The sequence below is a fragment of the Dioscorea cayenensis genome, chromosome 7 (genome assembly GCF_009730915.1).
Source record: "Dioscorea cayenensis subsp. rotundata cultivar TDr96_F1 chromosome 7, TDr96_F1_v2_PseudoChromosome.rev07_lg8_w22 25.fasta, whole genome shotgun sequence".
In the NCBI taxonomy this organism is placed as follows: Eukaryota; Viridiplantae; Streptophyta; class Magnoliopsida; order Dioscoreales; family Dioscoreaceae; genus Dioscorea; species Dioscorea cayenensis.
In genome coordinates, this window is record NC_052477.1 from 28,012,462 (window position 1) to 28,025,382 (window position 12,921).

At 36.0% G+C, this 12,921-nt stretch overlaps 1 protein-coding gene across 1 annotated transcript; it reads left to right on the top strand.

Moving 5' to 3' along the window:
• Positions 1-1,349: 1,349 nt before the first annotated feature.
• On the top strand, positions 1,350-3,783 carry LOC120265693 (alpha-ketoglutarate-dependent dioxygenase alkB homolog 6-like). The gene is made up of 7 exons (XM_039273642.1): positions 1,350-1,497; positions 1,583-1,643; positions 1,740-1,778; positions 2,595-2,707; positions 2,810-3,083; positions 3,235-3,281; positions 3,367-3,783. Exons 1-7 carry the CDS (start codon positions 1,360-1,362, stop codon positions 3,535-3,537), a joined length of 843 nt encoding a protein of 280 aa, XP_039129576.1. The 5' UTR covers positions 1,350-1,359; the 3' UTR covers positions 3,538-3,783.
• Positions 3,784-12,921: the final 9,138 nt, after the last annotated feature.

The window sequence follows — 12,921 nt, forward strand, 5'->3', positions numbered from 1 at the left end:
GAAATGAGGTTCTCTGTTTAAGAAATGAGTTCTACGTTTATATGCTTGTTTTTGTCTTTGTTTAACTATCAATGTTTTACGTTTAATATATTGCGTTTACGTTTAAAAAGTGCTTAAATATCGTTGTTTCTATTTAAATATGTACGAGTGCAGACCTTTCGATGCCTTCGCTCGGCGACGAGGAGCATGCGGTCTTCCCGAGGTCGGCGACGAAGAAGATGAAAGAGATGAGGTCGAGCAGCGGGGGAAGGCGATGAAGGCGAAGACGAAGACGGGCGAGATCGAACCCTCATCGGCGCCGCTTCCTCCCTCCGTTCATCGCGACTTAGGCGCGATGGATCCAAACCTCGGAATGATCCCTAACCCTAACCCTATTGCTATCCATAGTTTGCGGTCTCCGCGATCGAGAATGGTTCCGTTCAAGTTCGACCCGTCTTATCCGGCGTCGCCACGAAGACCTCACCACTCCGACCCAGCGGGAGACGTGCATAACCGGATCGCCAACGCCGATAAAGATTTCTCCTTTAAGACCCCGCACGGGCAAAGCACCTCGAGATCGCTCGCCGGATCCGGAGCTCGAGCACTCAAGCGTTCGCGCGAGATCGGCACGATGAGATACTCAATGTCCCCTACTCAATGAGGGTCTCTGTTTAAAAAAATAAGCTCTCTGTTTAAGAAAATGAGTTCTCTGTTTATATGCTTGTTTGTCTTTTGTTTAACTATCGATGTTTACATTTTAATATATTGCGTTTACGTTTAAAAAAAGTGATTAAATATCGTTGTTTCTATTTAAATATGTACGAGTGGCCAAGATTAATTGGTTTTTATATCCAGGATTAATTTATCACGTAAATATTTATTTTTCTGTTTAAATATTAATGTTTTTGTTTAAAAAATGAGTTTTATGTTTAAAAAAATGAGGTTTCTGTTTAAGAAATGAGTTTTCTACATTTTAGAAATAAGGTTTCGTTTAAGAAATGAGTTTTTGTTTAAGAAATGAGGGTTTTACGTTTAAGAAATGAATTCTCGTTTAAAAAATGAACTCTCATTTAAAAAATGAGATCTCTGTTTAAGAAATGAGTACATGCAAAAAGGAATGCAAAAAGAATGAAAAATATATATACGAAAAAGGTTTAAGAGCGATGATGGAATTTTATAATGCAGGGGTAAAAAGGAAGTGAAAACAATAAAGGAAGGGGTTGTCGAGGGGTATGCAAAACTCACAGGGGCTGTTTGGGAAGTTTTGAAATTATCGAGGGGTAAACAGTAATTTTCCCTTATTATTATTATTATTATATATATATATATATATATATCAAACAAAACAGACATACTAATCGACCACTGAAGTTGAAAAGTATGATGGAGTTTGCCGATGATAAACCGAGTGATCAACAAGAATTGAAAATCAAGGACTATGTTGTGGGTGATCTTCCTACTTTGATCTACATCCCAAACTTCATCGCTGACTCTGAGCAATCCCAACTTCTCCACCATGTAATATTTCCATCCATGTGTTTTATCATTCTTCAAAATCCTCGTCCTTTTTTGGTAACGGGGATTGCTTTTTGTTCTAATACAGATTTATGAGGTACCAACATCCAAGTGGAAAAACCTGAAAAACAGGAGGTTGCAGAACTGGGGTATGACGTATAAAAACTTGACTTTTTGTAGTTATTTTCTTTGATTTATTGCATTGTTTGTGTGCTGATGTTTCGTTGCTGGTGTTTGAATGACAGGAGGAGTTGTTCATGAAAAGGGACTCTTGCCACAAGAGTGTGAGTGACAACAGATTGATTTGTGCTTTTCCTTATTATTTGAATTTGGTTCAATATTTCTTTTAATTGTAGTATTTTTTTAATTTTCAACTTCTAATTCTAGAAATATCTGGTTTTAGTTGGATCAATGAGTTGAATTTGACTAGAGGTGCTGTTTTCTTGGTATATCCTAGCTTTTATTTAGTGACCTTCAACTGTTTGTGGAATTGCCTAGCTTCCTGGATTTTCTGATTCAACACAACTTCTTTTGTTTATGCTTTCTGATCTTTTTTTTATGTAGACTTGATGTTAAAATGTACGACGTTGAACCTGTTTTGAATTTCCTTAACATGAAAGTGATGTATAATAGCAATGTGTTTTGAACCGAAGATAAATTTTCGGTTGAAATCTTTGAGTGGGATATAAAGGATAAAATTCCATGTTTTACTCAAAAGTCTTGGCTACATTCTGGTTCTTATGATTGCATAAAACTAATCAACCTGAAAGCATTGCAAGTACTGAATTTTATTGGAGCTAGGAACATTCTTGCAAGTTGAGTTATTGGCAATTGAGTGAAAGCCAATCTGATGAACTGAAGCACGACTCTAGAAAATAGATTTATCTGATGCGAAGAAAAACCAGACAAAGAGAGCGAGCAATGAGCATCATTGTAGTTATTTATTCTTACTATTTTGATGAACTTTTTGTTGAAAGTTTGCAGCATGCTAGTTGTTCATCCGAAAAAAGAACCGCTTTTCATTTAATTAACCATTTACCTGACACATCCCCTAATATCATACACCTAGGAACCGTGTTAACTAATTTTTATTGTTGTAGTGCCTGCTTGGTTGAAAAACGTCACTGGGCGCATTCGTCAGTGTACTGGCTTGTTTCCATCAGAACTCAACCATGTACTCATCAACGAATATCTTCCGGATCAGGGCATTATGGTATGTATCTAAAGATTTTGATTCGATAAGCTCCAATTTTTTCTTGTCATGTTTCTTTTGGACAATATTAATTTGCATAACTCTGAATTCACTGCATATCAGCCGCACCAAGATGGTCCTGCCTATTTTCCTGTTGTTGCAATATTATCTCTCAAGTCACCTGTTGTGATTGATTTTACTCCACATCCAAGATTAAGAGAATGTGCAAGTAAAGAATCTTCAGGTGAAGAGCTAACAATTCAGAGCAAAGCAGAGGAAGCCGAATGTGATGAGCGACATGATGGATTGTTAAACACACCGAAGGACAGCATATCTCCTTGTTCACTTCTTCTGATGCCATGCAGTTTGTTGATATTCAAAGATCAGGCATATTCTGGTATGACTTTTATCAGATTAGCACTTCTTTTTCAAGTTACCTTCACTACCTTTTAGATTACATGCTGAAACTCTGACTTCAGACTTAAAAAAAAATAGCTCTTGAAATTACTTTTTCATTATGTGAATGTTTATTTGCTTTCATTGTTCAGATTACTTGCATGGCATACAAGATACTAAACTTCATAGATTAGATAAGGTATGACCGAATCTTTCTTTCTAGCTAGATCTTTACATATTCAATTAACACATCATTTTTCTTGTCTTTACCATTTTGCTCTCAGGTTGTAAATGTTTCAGAGTGCATGAAACCACAAAAACAAGAACCCTCTTTGAGCTTGGAAGCTGAGTCTAACCATGCCATAGATGAAACTGGCTTTAAACGAACTGATACTAGAGTTTCATTAACATGTCGTCTGGTGCTGAAAGTTCACAAGAACCTGTTCAAGTTCTAAGATGAGCGTTTCAAGGTTTTAAACAATCAAATTGTAGTTAATTTATGGACAATCACTAAAGAAGGGTTCATCTATGATTTATTTGTTTATGATGTATGTATAGCAACACTCTTTATCCTGCATGCAGTGACGAACATCACTTTGAGAGTGGAGAGATGTTTTGATTTGTGTCTAGATTTTATTTGAGATTTGGTAGTCTCTCTGGTTTTGAACAGATAGTGAATCGAGGTGCCTTTATTCAAAGAAAGTCAGGAATATGTATGAAATAAATTAAAATAACATTTATGCCTTTATTTTATTTGGGTTTTAGAGTTCAATCTCGGTGTCTCCCCAAAACAAATATTTTAGACAAGAGATTTTGTGCCAATAAATCAAGAAACTATTGGCTTAATCCAAGTTTTTTGTTCATGAAAAGTAAAAATAAAAAGGGTTCTACTTGCATTCTTTTTTCAAATATTATTCAGCTTCTTACCTAGCGCAACATTTTTATATTTTAGTGGAAAATTGTTTGCGTGTAATAATTGCTACCATACTATTATAAACATCATATTTGTTTATATAAACCTCCAAAATACTTTTATTTGGTTATATGATCTTATAATTAAAATTAATTAATAAGAAAATATAATATATTAATTTTTATTCCTTGTATAATCGTTTTATATATACAATTCAATATTAGATATGAAATATGAAATTTTTTATTTTTAAAAAAAAATCTATATTTTATTTTTTAAGACTAATTATATAATCTAATCTACTAATTATATAATCTAATCTATAATAATATACATTACAAAATAGATATTATACAAATGAAAGGGTAAGAAAATTATTGCACCTAGAATCACTTTTGTGACTTCCACTTAAAATCATTATGCTTAGATTCTAGGTCTTAGTAGGACCCCAGACTAGATTGCTGACCTCTAGAAGGTTGGTACCAGGGATTAGGTCTTCAAGATAGGTCGGCGTGTTCTCTGCTCGCAAAAGCAATTGTTTGGCAGATTTAGTTAAGAACAAATGATTGCATTTTTAATTCTATTCTGATTTAACTTTCTATCTTGTTATTGAAAGTTTGTTACATTTTCTTTTTATGGGTTTCTGAAATTCTTGTTAAAAAAAAAGAAGCTGCAAGATTCGGTTGCTATTATCTAGAGGAGTATTCAGTTCTTAGAGACTTCTATATGAGAAGAGCGTGACCCTGATGATGGCCTAGTTAATGCCACAGACTAGCCTGTTTGTTTCCTTGTTCCCTAGGAGGAGCCCTTTCCTTGGTTGGGAATATCTGTTTATTTTTTTTTGTTGTTGTCTCCACTCCCAATATACCTCTTTACTTTAAATTTTCCTTTTGTTCTTCTTTTGTACCATGAGAATGTTATCTAATTGCTTTTCTCTTTTTAATGCATTTGTAATTTATCCACTTTATCAAATGAAAAAAATTATTTCACCAAAGTTTAAACATATAATTAACAATAAGAAGCTAAATAATTTTTTTTTTTAAAAAAAGTGACAATTAATATTTGAAAATGCAATTCAAATCCGTTATGTGTAATTTCAAGATTTTAAATTACAACCTAATTACTTATCACTATATATAGCTATATCTTTAAATTTCCAATCAAATGACGGGAAAATATCTTGTCGTTATGAACATCTACAAAAACAAACTTAAAATCAGCATTGTTGAAGTCTAGTGATAGGACTTGACATTGCATATGGCTCATATACAAAAGTAAACGAGCAGATATAGAAACGGAAGTAGAGTGGAGCGACAACATCTATCCCATTAGGAAAACATGGGTTTTATAGGTTAGGGGTGCAGGGGCAATGCCCTTGCAATATAGTACAAGGAAAATTTATATTTGGAAAGAATTAAAAATTTAGTAATCATGTAAATTGCATCCGGATGGATTTAGGATCCAAATAAGGTTAGGATTCAGATAGATTTAGGATCCATATAAGGTTGGAATCCCGATAGGCATAAGTTTTTACCTATAAATTCATTTAACCCTCATATTTTCTATGAGAGACAAGTGAATAAGTTAAAAACACGGCCACTTCACTCCCAAAGACATAGGCACATTACAAAACATCATAAATCTTATGTGTTTGCGTTGTCTTCTTGCTCTCTTGATTTCCCTTCTAGATTCTCTATTTTTCTAACAAATGGTATCAGAAAGAGATTTTTGTTGGCATGATGAGCTCCATTACAAAATTCAAAGTGACGAGGTTCAATGGAACTGGGAATTTCGGTTGTGGCAGCAGAGGGTAAAGGATTTGCTGACACAGCAGGGGATGTTGAGAGTGTTAGAAGAGATGAAGCCTCAGGGTTTGCAAGACCATACCTAGGTGGATTTACAAATGAGAGCAGCGACACTTATTCAATTGTATTTAGCGGATGACATTATATATCGTGTTATGGATCTCTCATCTTTAGTGGAGGTCTAGAGATAATTGAAGAGTCGATATATGTTGAAATCTCTAATGAATAAGTTGTATATGAAGCAAAAGCTATACTGCCTAAAGATGCAGTGGGTGTAGATCTGGTACAAAATATAAATTTCTTCAATCACACGGTGTGGTAAATAAAACTTTTTTTCATATTTCTTCCTTCGTGTTTCAACTTGTTTCTTTGAGTAATTTTCATGTGTGAGAGTGTTTGAGAGTATCCCAAGTTGTTAGAATCGAAAAGGATGTCAATCGGCCACCAATTTAGTGGTTAAGACCCATTTTTATATAGGTTGAATGGGCATGACGGGATCCATACAGGCTGTATGGAACCTGGTATGAAAAATCCATAAACTTTCTATAAGGTCATACAGGCCGTATGGACCCCGTATGAAACCCGGCATAGGATGGAAATTTAGGGTTTAAAAGCCCTTTTTCTTATCTTTTTCTCATTCTTTCTACACTCTTCCTTGAGCCCTTTTCTTCTCCACTTTCCTCATCCTCTAGAACCTTCATCTCCAGTTCTCAAATCATCATCCTTCGGCTTGAATCAAGAATAAACTCTAAGATCTCTTCTTCCTCTCTTAAGAAGTGCTTTTCCTTGGGGGTTTTGAGAAGCTTTGAGGTAAGGTTATGCTTCCCCTTGGTCTTCTTCTTCTACCTTTCTTTTTTTGTTGAATTTCTTTGAGATTATTGGTGGAAAATCCTAGTTTTGATTGGATCTAGAGTATAGAAGAAGTTTGAAGTTGTAAAACCTTAAGTCCATTGAGAATTGAGAGAGATCTTTCATCTCTTGGACTAGGGTTACTGTAGCACCGAACCGAGTTGAGTTTATTTTGCTTTCCTTGTTAGTATTGATGGTTGTGAGAGTTTCATTCTTATTAGATCTTTTTGTTAGAGTGCTTAGCAAACCCTAGGAACAATTACTTTCCCATTTTGAGCATTTTCCTTCAATCAAGTTGATCAAGTTGTTGATGATGTTTGGTTGTTGTTTTGGATTGTTTAATTGCTTCTAGGAGGTGAGACTTCAAGCAAAAGAAAAGTGCTAATAGAGAAGTGACACCAGGGTGTTTTAGCTTGTCAAGTTTGTGAGTGGCATTTACTAAATTATGGACTATGAATCATGCATGATTTTCTAATATGTAAGTTGCTTGCCTTTGAATGATAAACCCCTTATTGCTAAATCTCTTTAAAAGTGTTCCATGGAGTTTAGAAATCATAATGAGTTATGATTTGGCTTATTTCATGTGAGTGTTTGTAAAGTATATATATTGTTGTGGTTTGAAAACCTTATGTTTTGAAATATATGTTTCAAATCGTGCAAATCTTTTGTTAAAAGATTTGATGTTCTTGTTATAATGATCAAAAAGGCTTGTGTAAACCGAGTGGAAATTTCATTGTGATGATGCTATATTTGAAGCATATTTTCAAAGGCTATTCTTGTATGATGTTCCTGATGAAAATGGTTTCAGTAAAGATGTTATTGTGAACACTTGTGATCTCTCGATGAAAATTATGCTATCATGTTGATGTATATATTGAACCTACAAGCTGGATTGTCATTTAAATGTTTTGATGGTGACATGGGAGCCGAGCTCCAGTACTTACTGCAGTAAGAAGTGGATGGTTTCCATGGGCTGACCTAGTAGAGATGGCATGAAAAACCGTCAAACCGGTTATGCCATTTCAGGTGGGAGAGTAGAGCCCTGACTTGGATATTGTTGGGTTATTCGGTGTCACCACACAAGCTCCCCAACAGCCAACACCAAGATACGTACATCTTTGTGGCTCCTGACCTAACTGAGCCACGGTTAGCGATGGAGGGTTTTTTAGGCTATTTGTGATAAGATTGACTATTTTAAATTGTTGATTTATTTATTGCTAAACATTTTGAACTATGAGTTATTAAAGAAATGTATGTATTTGGATTTTATACTTGTATGGATTCCGTGATGATGTAAAAGGTGTTTAGAGTGCATTTCTTACTTGCTCTTTAAAGTATTTTAAATATTTTGATAATTCAAACATTTTTTAGCCTTTTATCTTATTTAATCATGTATGAAATGTAGTTCCATGTTTAGCCCCTCACTGAGTAACTTAGTTACTCATCCCCCCTTCTTTTTCCTCCTAGGTGATAGCACCACATTGGGGTAAAGCGTGAAGTGCTTGACAGAGTTCATTTTGTGTTTCTTTTGAGTTGTGTATGATGCTTAAACATCGTAGCATGTATTAGATGGATCCGCTAGGATGTTATACCTTCATGTTTTGTTTTACTTCCCTTGGATAATCCTATCTGTGTTAATCAGGACTATGTGATGTATGAGAGTTATACCCATGTTTGGGGGATGTTATCCTTGTTGGTATGACTTTCTATATTGTGATTATCTATGTATCTACCTTTTGTTACAATGTTGTTCTTGCCCTCATTGTTAAATTATTCCTTGTTGTTATAGTAATATTGTACAAAGAACAGGTTAGTCTTACAACGATCTAGGGTTGAGACAGGTGTTTGACCTCCCCTAGGTTGTCGTTGCGATATGTCATGTGTGGGACCAGCGAGACGGCGCGTGACACACAGTCACTGATTTGTAGAGAATTAAGGTTGTGATTGAAGACAAAGACAAAGCTATGATTTTGATGTGTTATTTACGTCCTTTATATAAGCATCTGTTGACTACAATAACAAGGAGGGAAGATACATGATGAGTATAACAATCACCCTCTAAGTTTAAGGAGTTAATTGCCCTGCAACAACAAACTGAGCAATTTGTAAGTTTGATTTAATTGCCCTGCAACAACAAACTGAGCAGAACGCTAAAATTCTCGAGGAAAAGAAAGACCAACTTGCTGGTTTGCAGTGCAAAATCAATGAGGTTCACCATGTCTTATACCAAGAGTTATCATAGTAAATTGAGCTTCTCTTTTTTATTGGGCATGAATTGTTTTAGTAAGGATGGTAGGGTAGATATAAATCAATGTATAATTATTACTTTGACGAGCAACCTCAACCTTAATGCAAGAAATTCTATTCTCAAAATGTGTGGTGTAGAAGGATTTTGATTTCTCGATTTGTTAGTACAAGAAGTGAAAATCTCTCTTCCTTTCTACATATCTAATTTCTGAGACAAGACATTAAAGTACTGCTACTTTTAGTATGTGGATGGGTTCGGTAAGCGCAAACTGATATTTTCTAAAAGCTTGTTAGCTATAATACTTTAATGTGTCCTTTTCTTTTCAGTACAAACCATGTTGGCTATAGTGTGTTTTCCTTCAGTAAAAAACTATGTTAGCTTGAATGTGTTTTTTTACAGTGTAAAACCAAGATGAGTTTGAAAAGGAAGGCTATGGAAGACCATGCATCTTGAATGTGAAGCTGAAGCTGAAAAATCCGTGGCAGAATGTAGGGCAAGAGAGCACCAACTAGAAACTGTGGAAAAAGAGGCTGAAGAGTTTCAAAGGGTACGTTCTTTTTATTTTTTTATTTTTTCCTCTCTCAGATAAGCACCTTCTCCATTGCTTAACATTCCCAAGCATGAGACATGATTGAAGAGATAACAAACTTCTCTACAATATTTGCAAGATTCTGACAGAAATGTCGAATTTGCGGTCAAAGGAAGTGATAAAGAAACACATCTTGTAATATTTTGTATTGGTTTGTAATATTAGATGTTTATCTTATTATATTTTGTATTGGGTTGTCGAATTAGAAGTTTGGATTATTATAATTTACATTGGATTGTTATACTAAATACTTTTAAATTATAATGTTTGTTTTGCAAAATATCGTAAAAAGTGTTGCAAAGTATTATAAATTAGGAATTAAAACAGGTTTGCGAAAAAATATTCTAAACATTGCAAACAATTGCAAATCATTTAGTTTGACATTTTATCAATAATGAATTTGTAACATAATTTGTGACAATCAAAATGTCACACACAGCTGTAACACAATTTGAGACACAAAATGTGTTGTAAAATCAGTGTTGCATATCATTGTAGATTCTGTCGTAAATATTATTTTACCAGATTCATGAATTACAATGAAATTTGCTACATTATTGTTTCGCATTGCAAATTTTGCAACACATTTTTAAAAAGTCAACAAAAATTTGCCGCATCTGAAATACGGCAAATTTTTATATATTGCAAATTATATTATGTGACAAATTTTTAAGTTTTGTATCACAAAAATGTGTTACAAATGGTGTTTTTTACAAATTATATTATGTGACAAATTTTTAAATTTTGTATCACAAATGGTGTTTTTTACTTATAGTGTTTGGCCGAGTTTGAGTCTCCTCCACAGAAAACAGAGCCTAGATTAAATTAAAAATATCATTAAATTTTTTAAAAGTTAACATAAAATCGTACATCCATGAAAGCACCTGCCGCACACATACAAGTCATCTGCCTCCACTGTCTTCTGCGGCGTCTTCCGTGCCTGTGTCAGTCCAGTCCACCACTCTGACTCAATCTGTATATAGGCCTTGTGTCTTCAAGTCTCCCTCCAGATTTGGGAAGGCACAATCCCCGAGGGCACTTAGTAGCACCCTTTCATTTGCATTAATCATTACTAGATCAGTAACAGTAGGAAACGTTGATGGTAGAGACTTTAGAATAGGACAGTCCACTAGCCCTAGCACAGTAAGAGAAGGAAAGACTTCTCCTTCACTTGTCCCAGACCACTCTTCTAACATCAGCATCCCAGACAAACAAAGTTCATCTAAAGCAGGGAATGGAGCATGGCCTCCATAGAAGCCTGAGTCTATGCACCTGATAGAAAGGAGGCGACGGACTCTGAGGACTTGGAGATGACGTAGCTGTCCCAGTGGTGGAAGAACTTCACATCTAACGCATGAATCTAGTGTTAGATTAACCAGATTGTGAAGCAATGATGAGTCCATCAGCCAAGTGGGGAACTTCCTGATGATAAGATTACATGAAGATTGTTTCATGATCTACACTGCAACTTTATCTTCTTTTTCTGTTTTGAATTAGTCTAAGTTAGTTATAACAGAACAGATTTTTAGGCTGTATTTTGTATATTAAAGTCATGGCAATCAATGGAAAAGCATGGGAAAAAATATCTTACTGCACATCTTCTCTTGTCCTCATCTTTTTCTACATGGTATCAGAGACCACCTCATACGAGCATAGGTTCTGATCCTTGTCTTGCCCATTTAAAAAAAAAATATATTATTATTATTTTTTTTTTTTCCCTCAATCGACATTCTCTTCATGGCAACTGGAAATACTCAGGTTGTCCTCCCAAATGCTCATGAGCCAGACAATCCTCTCACCGTGGTCACCATCCACAACTCCATTAAACTTACCTCCACCAATTATCTCTCGTGGAAAACCCAGATCGAATCCATTCTCATCGGTTATGACTTGCACAAATTTATTGATGGTTCTCGTCCTTCTCCTCCTACCACCATTACTGTCAACAACACAGTTTCCCCCAATCCTACATATCAAACGTGGCTGAGACAAGATAGGCTTCTGTTTGGAGCGTTGGTGGGCACGATTTCACCCAATCTTGTGCCGCTCATTACTCAGTCAAAAACATCTCGTGATGCTTGGCAGGCCCTCGCCAACACTTATGCTCGTCCTTCTCGTGGACATATCAAACAAATCAAAGACAACTTGAAGAACATCTCCAAAGGATCACAATCTGTTACTGACTATATGCAAGCCATAAAGACTAAAGCTGACGAGCTTGCCATTCTTGGGAAACCACTTGACCTTGAAGACTTAATTGAGAAAGTTTTGGATGGTCTTGATGACACTTTCCAATCTGTCATTGATGCAGTTAACAGTCGCGACATCGTCATCACCTTTGATGAACTTCATGAAAAACTTATCAACAAAGAGTTGTCCTTGCGCAATTCATCGACCTCACCAGGTTTCCCAGCCTCTGCCCACCTCTCACACACACAACGCTCTCACCAGCGATCACTGGGCAATCGTCCACCACAGCCATTTCATCCTCCAATCCTGCAGTCAACTTCCCATCAGTCCAACAGACCAATGCGTCCATTTCTGGGCAAATGTCAGTGGTGTCGTGCTCCAGGCCATGTCGTCTCTCAGTGTTCACACTTCCGCCATCAGTTTCCTCATGCATCACCGCCACCGCGTCCCATCAGTTCTTCACCTCTTCGTGTATCTTCTCCTTGGCAAGCTCAAGCTAATGTTGCTACTACCTCAATCTCACCCTCACATGGTCCTTGGCTATTGGACAGTGGTGCAACTCATCATGTTACAACCGACCTTCAAAACCTCACCGTTCACAACCCTTATACCGGTCCGGATGAAATCATGATTGGAGATGGTTCTGGAATCCCTATCACGCACACGGGTTCTACTTCTCTTCCTACTTCTTCTCATTCTTTTAATCTTTCTAATGTTCTCTGTGCTCCATCCATGAAACGTAATTTAATTTCCATTTCTCAATTTTGCAAATCTAATAATGCCTCTGTTGAATTCTTACCATCCTCTTTCTATGTCAAGGACCTTCAAACGGGAGCCATTCTCTTCCAAGGCCAACCTAAACATGGTGTCTATGAATGGCCCAGCTCTTCGTCTTCCTCACCATTACTTGCTTTCTCTACAATCAAGACCACGTACCCTGTCTGGCATCATCGACTTGGTCACCCATCACTACCGACGTTCAAACACATGGTCTCCTCATTCAACTTGGATGTCTCTAGTTCTTCCCATCTCCACTCTCATTACAATTCTTGTCACTGCAATAAAAGTCATAAATTACCATTTTCTGTGTCTACTTTATCCAGTTCCTCTCCTCTTGAAATTGTCTTTACAGATGTTTGGACTTCACCAGTTCACTCTATTGATAACTTCAAATATTATATTCTCTTTGTGGATCATTTCACAAAATATATCTGGTTGTATCCATTGAAACGCAAATCTGATGTT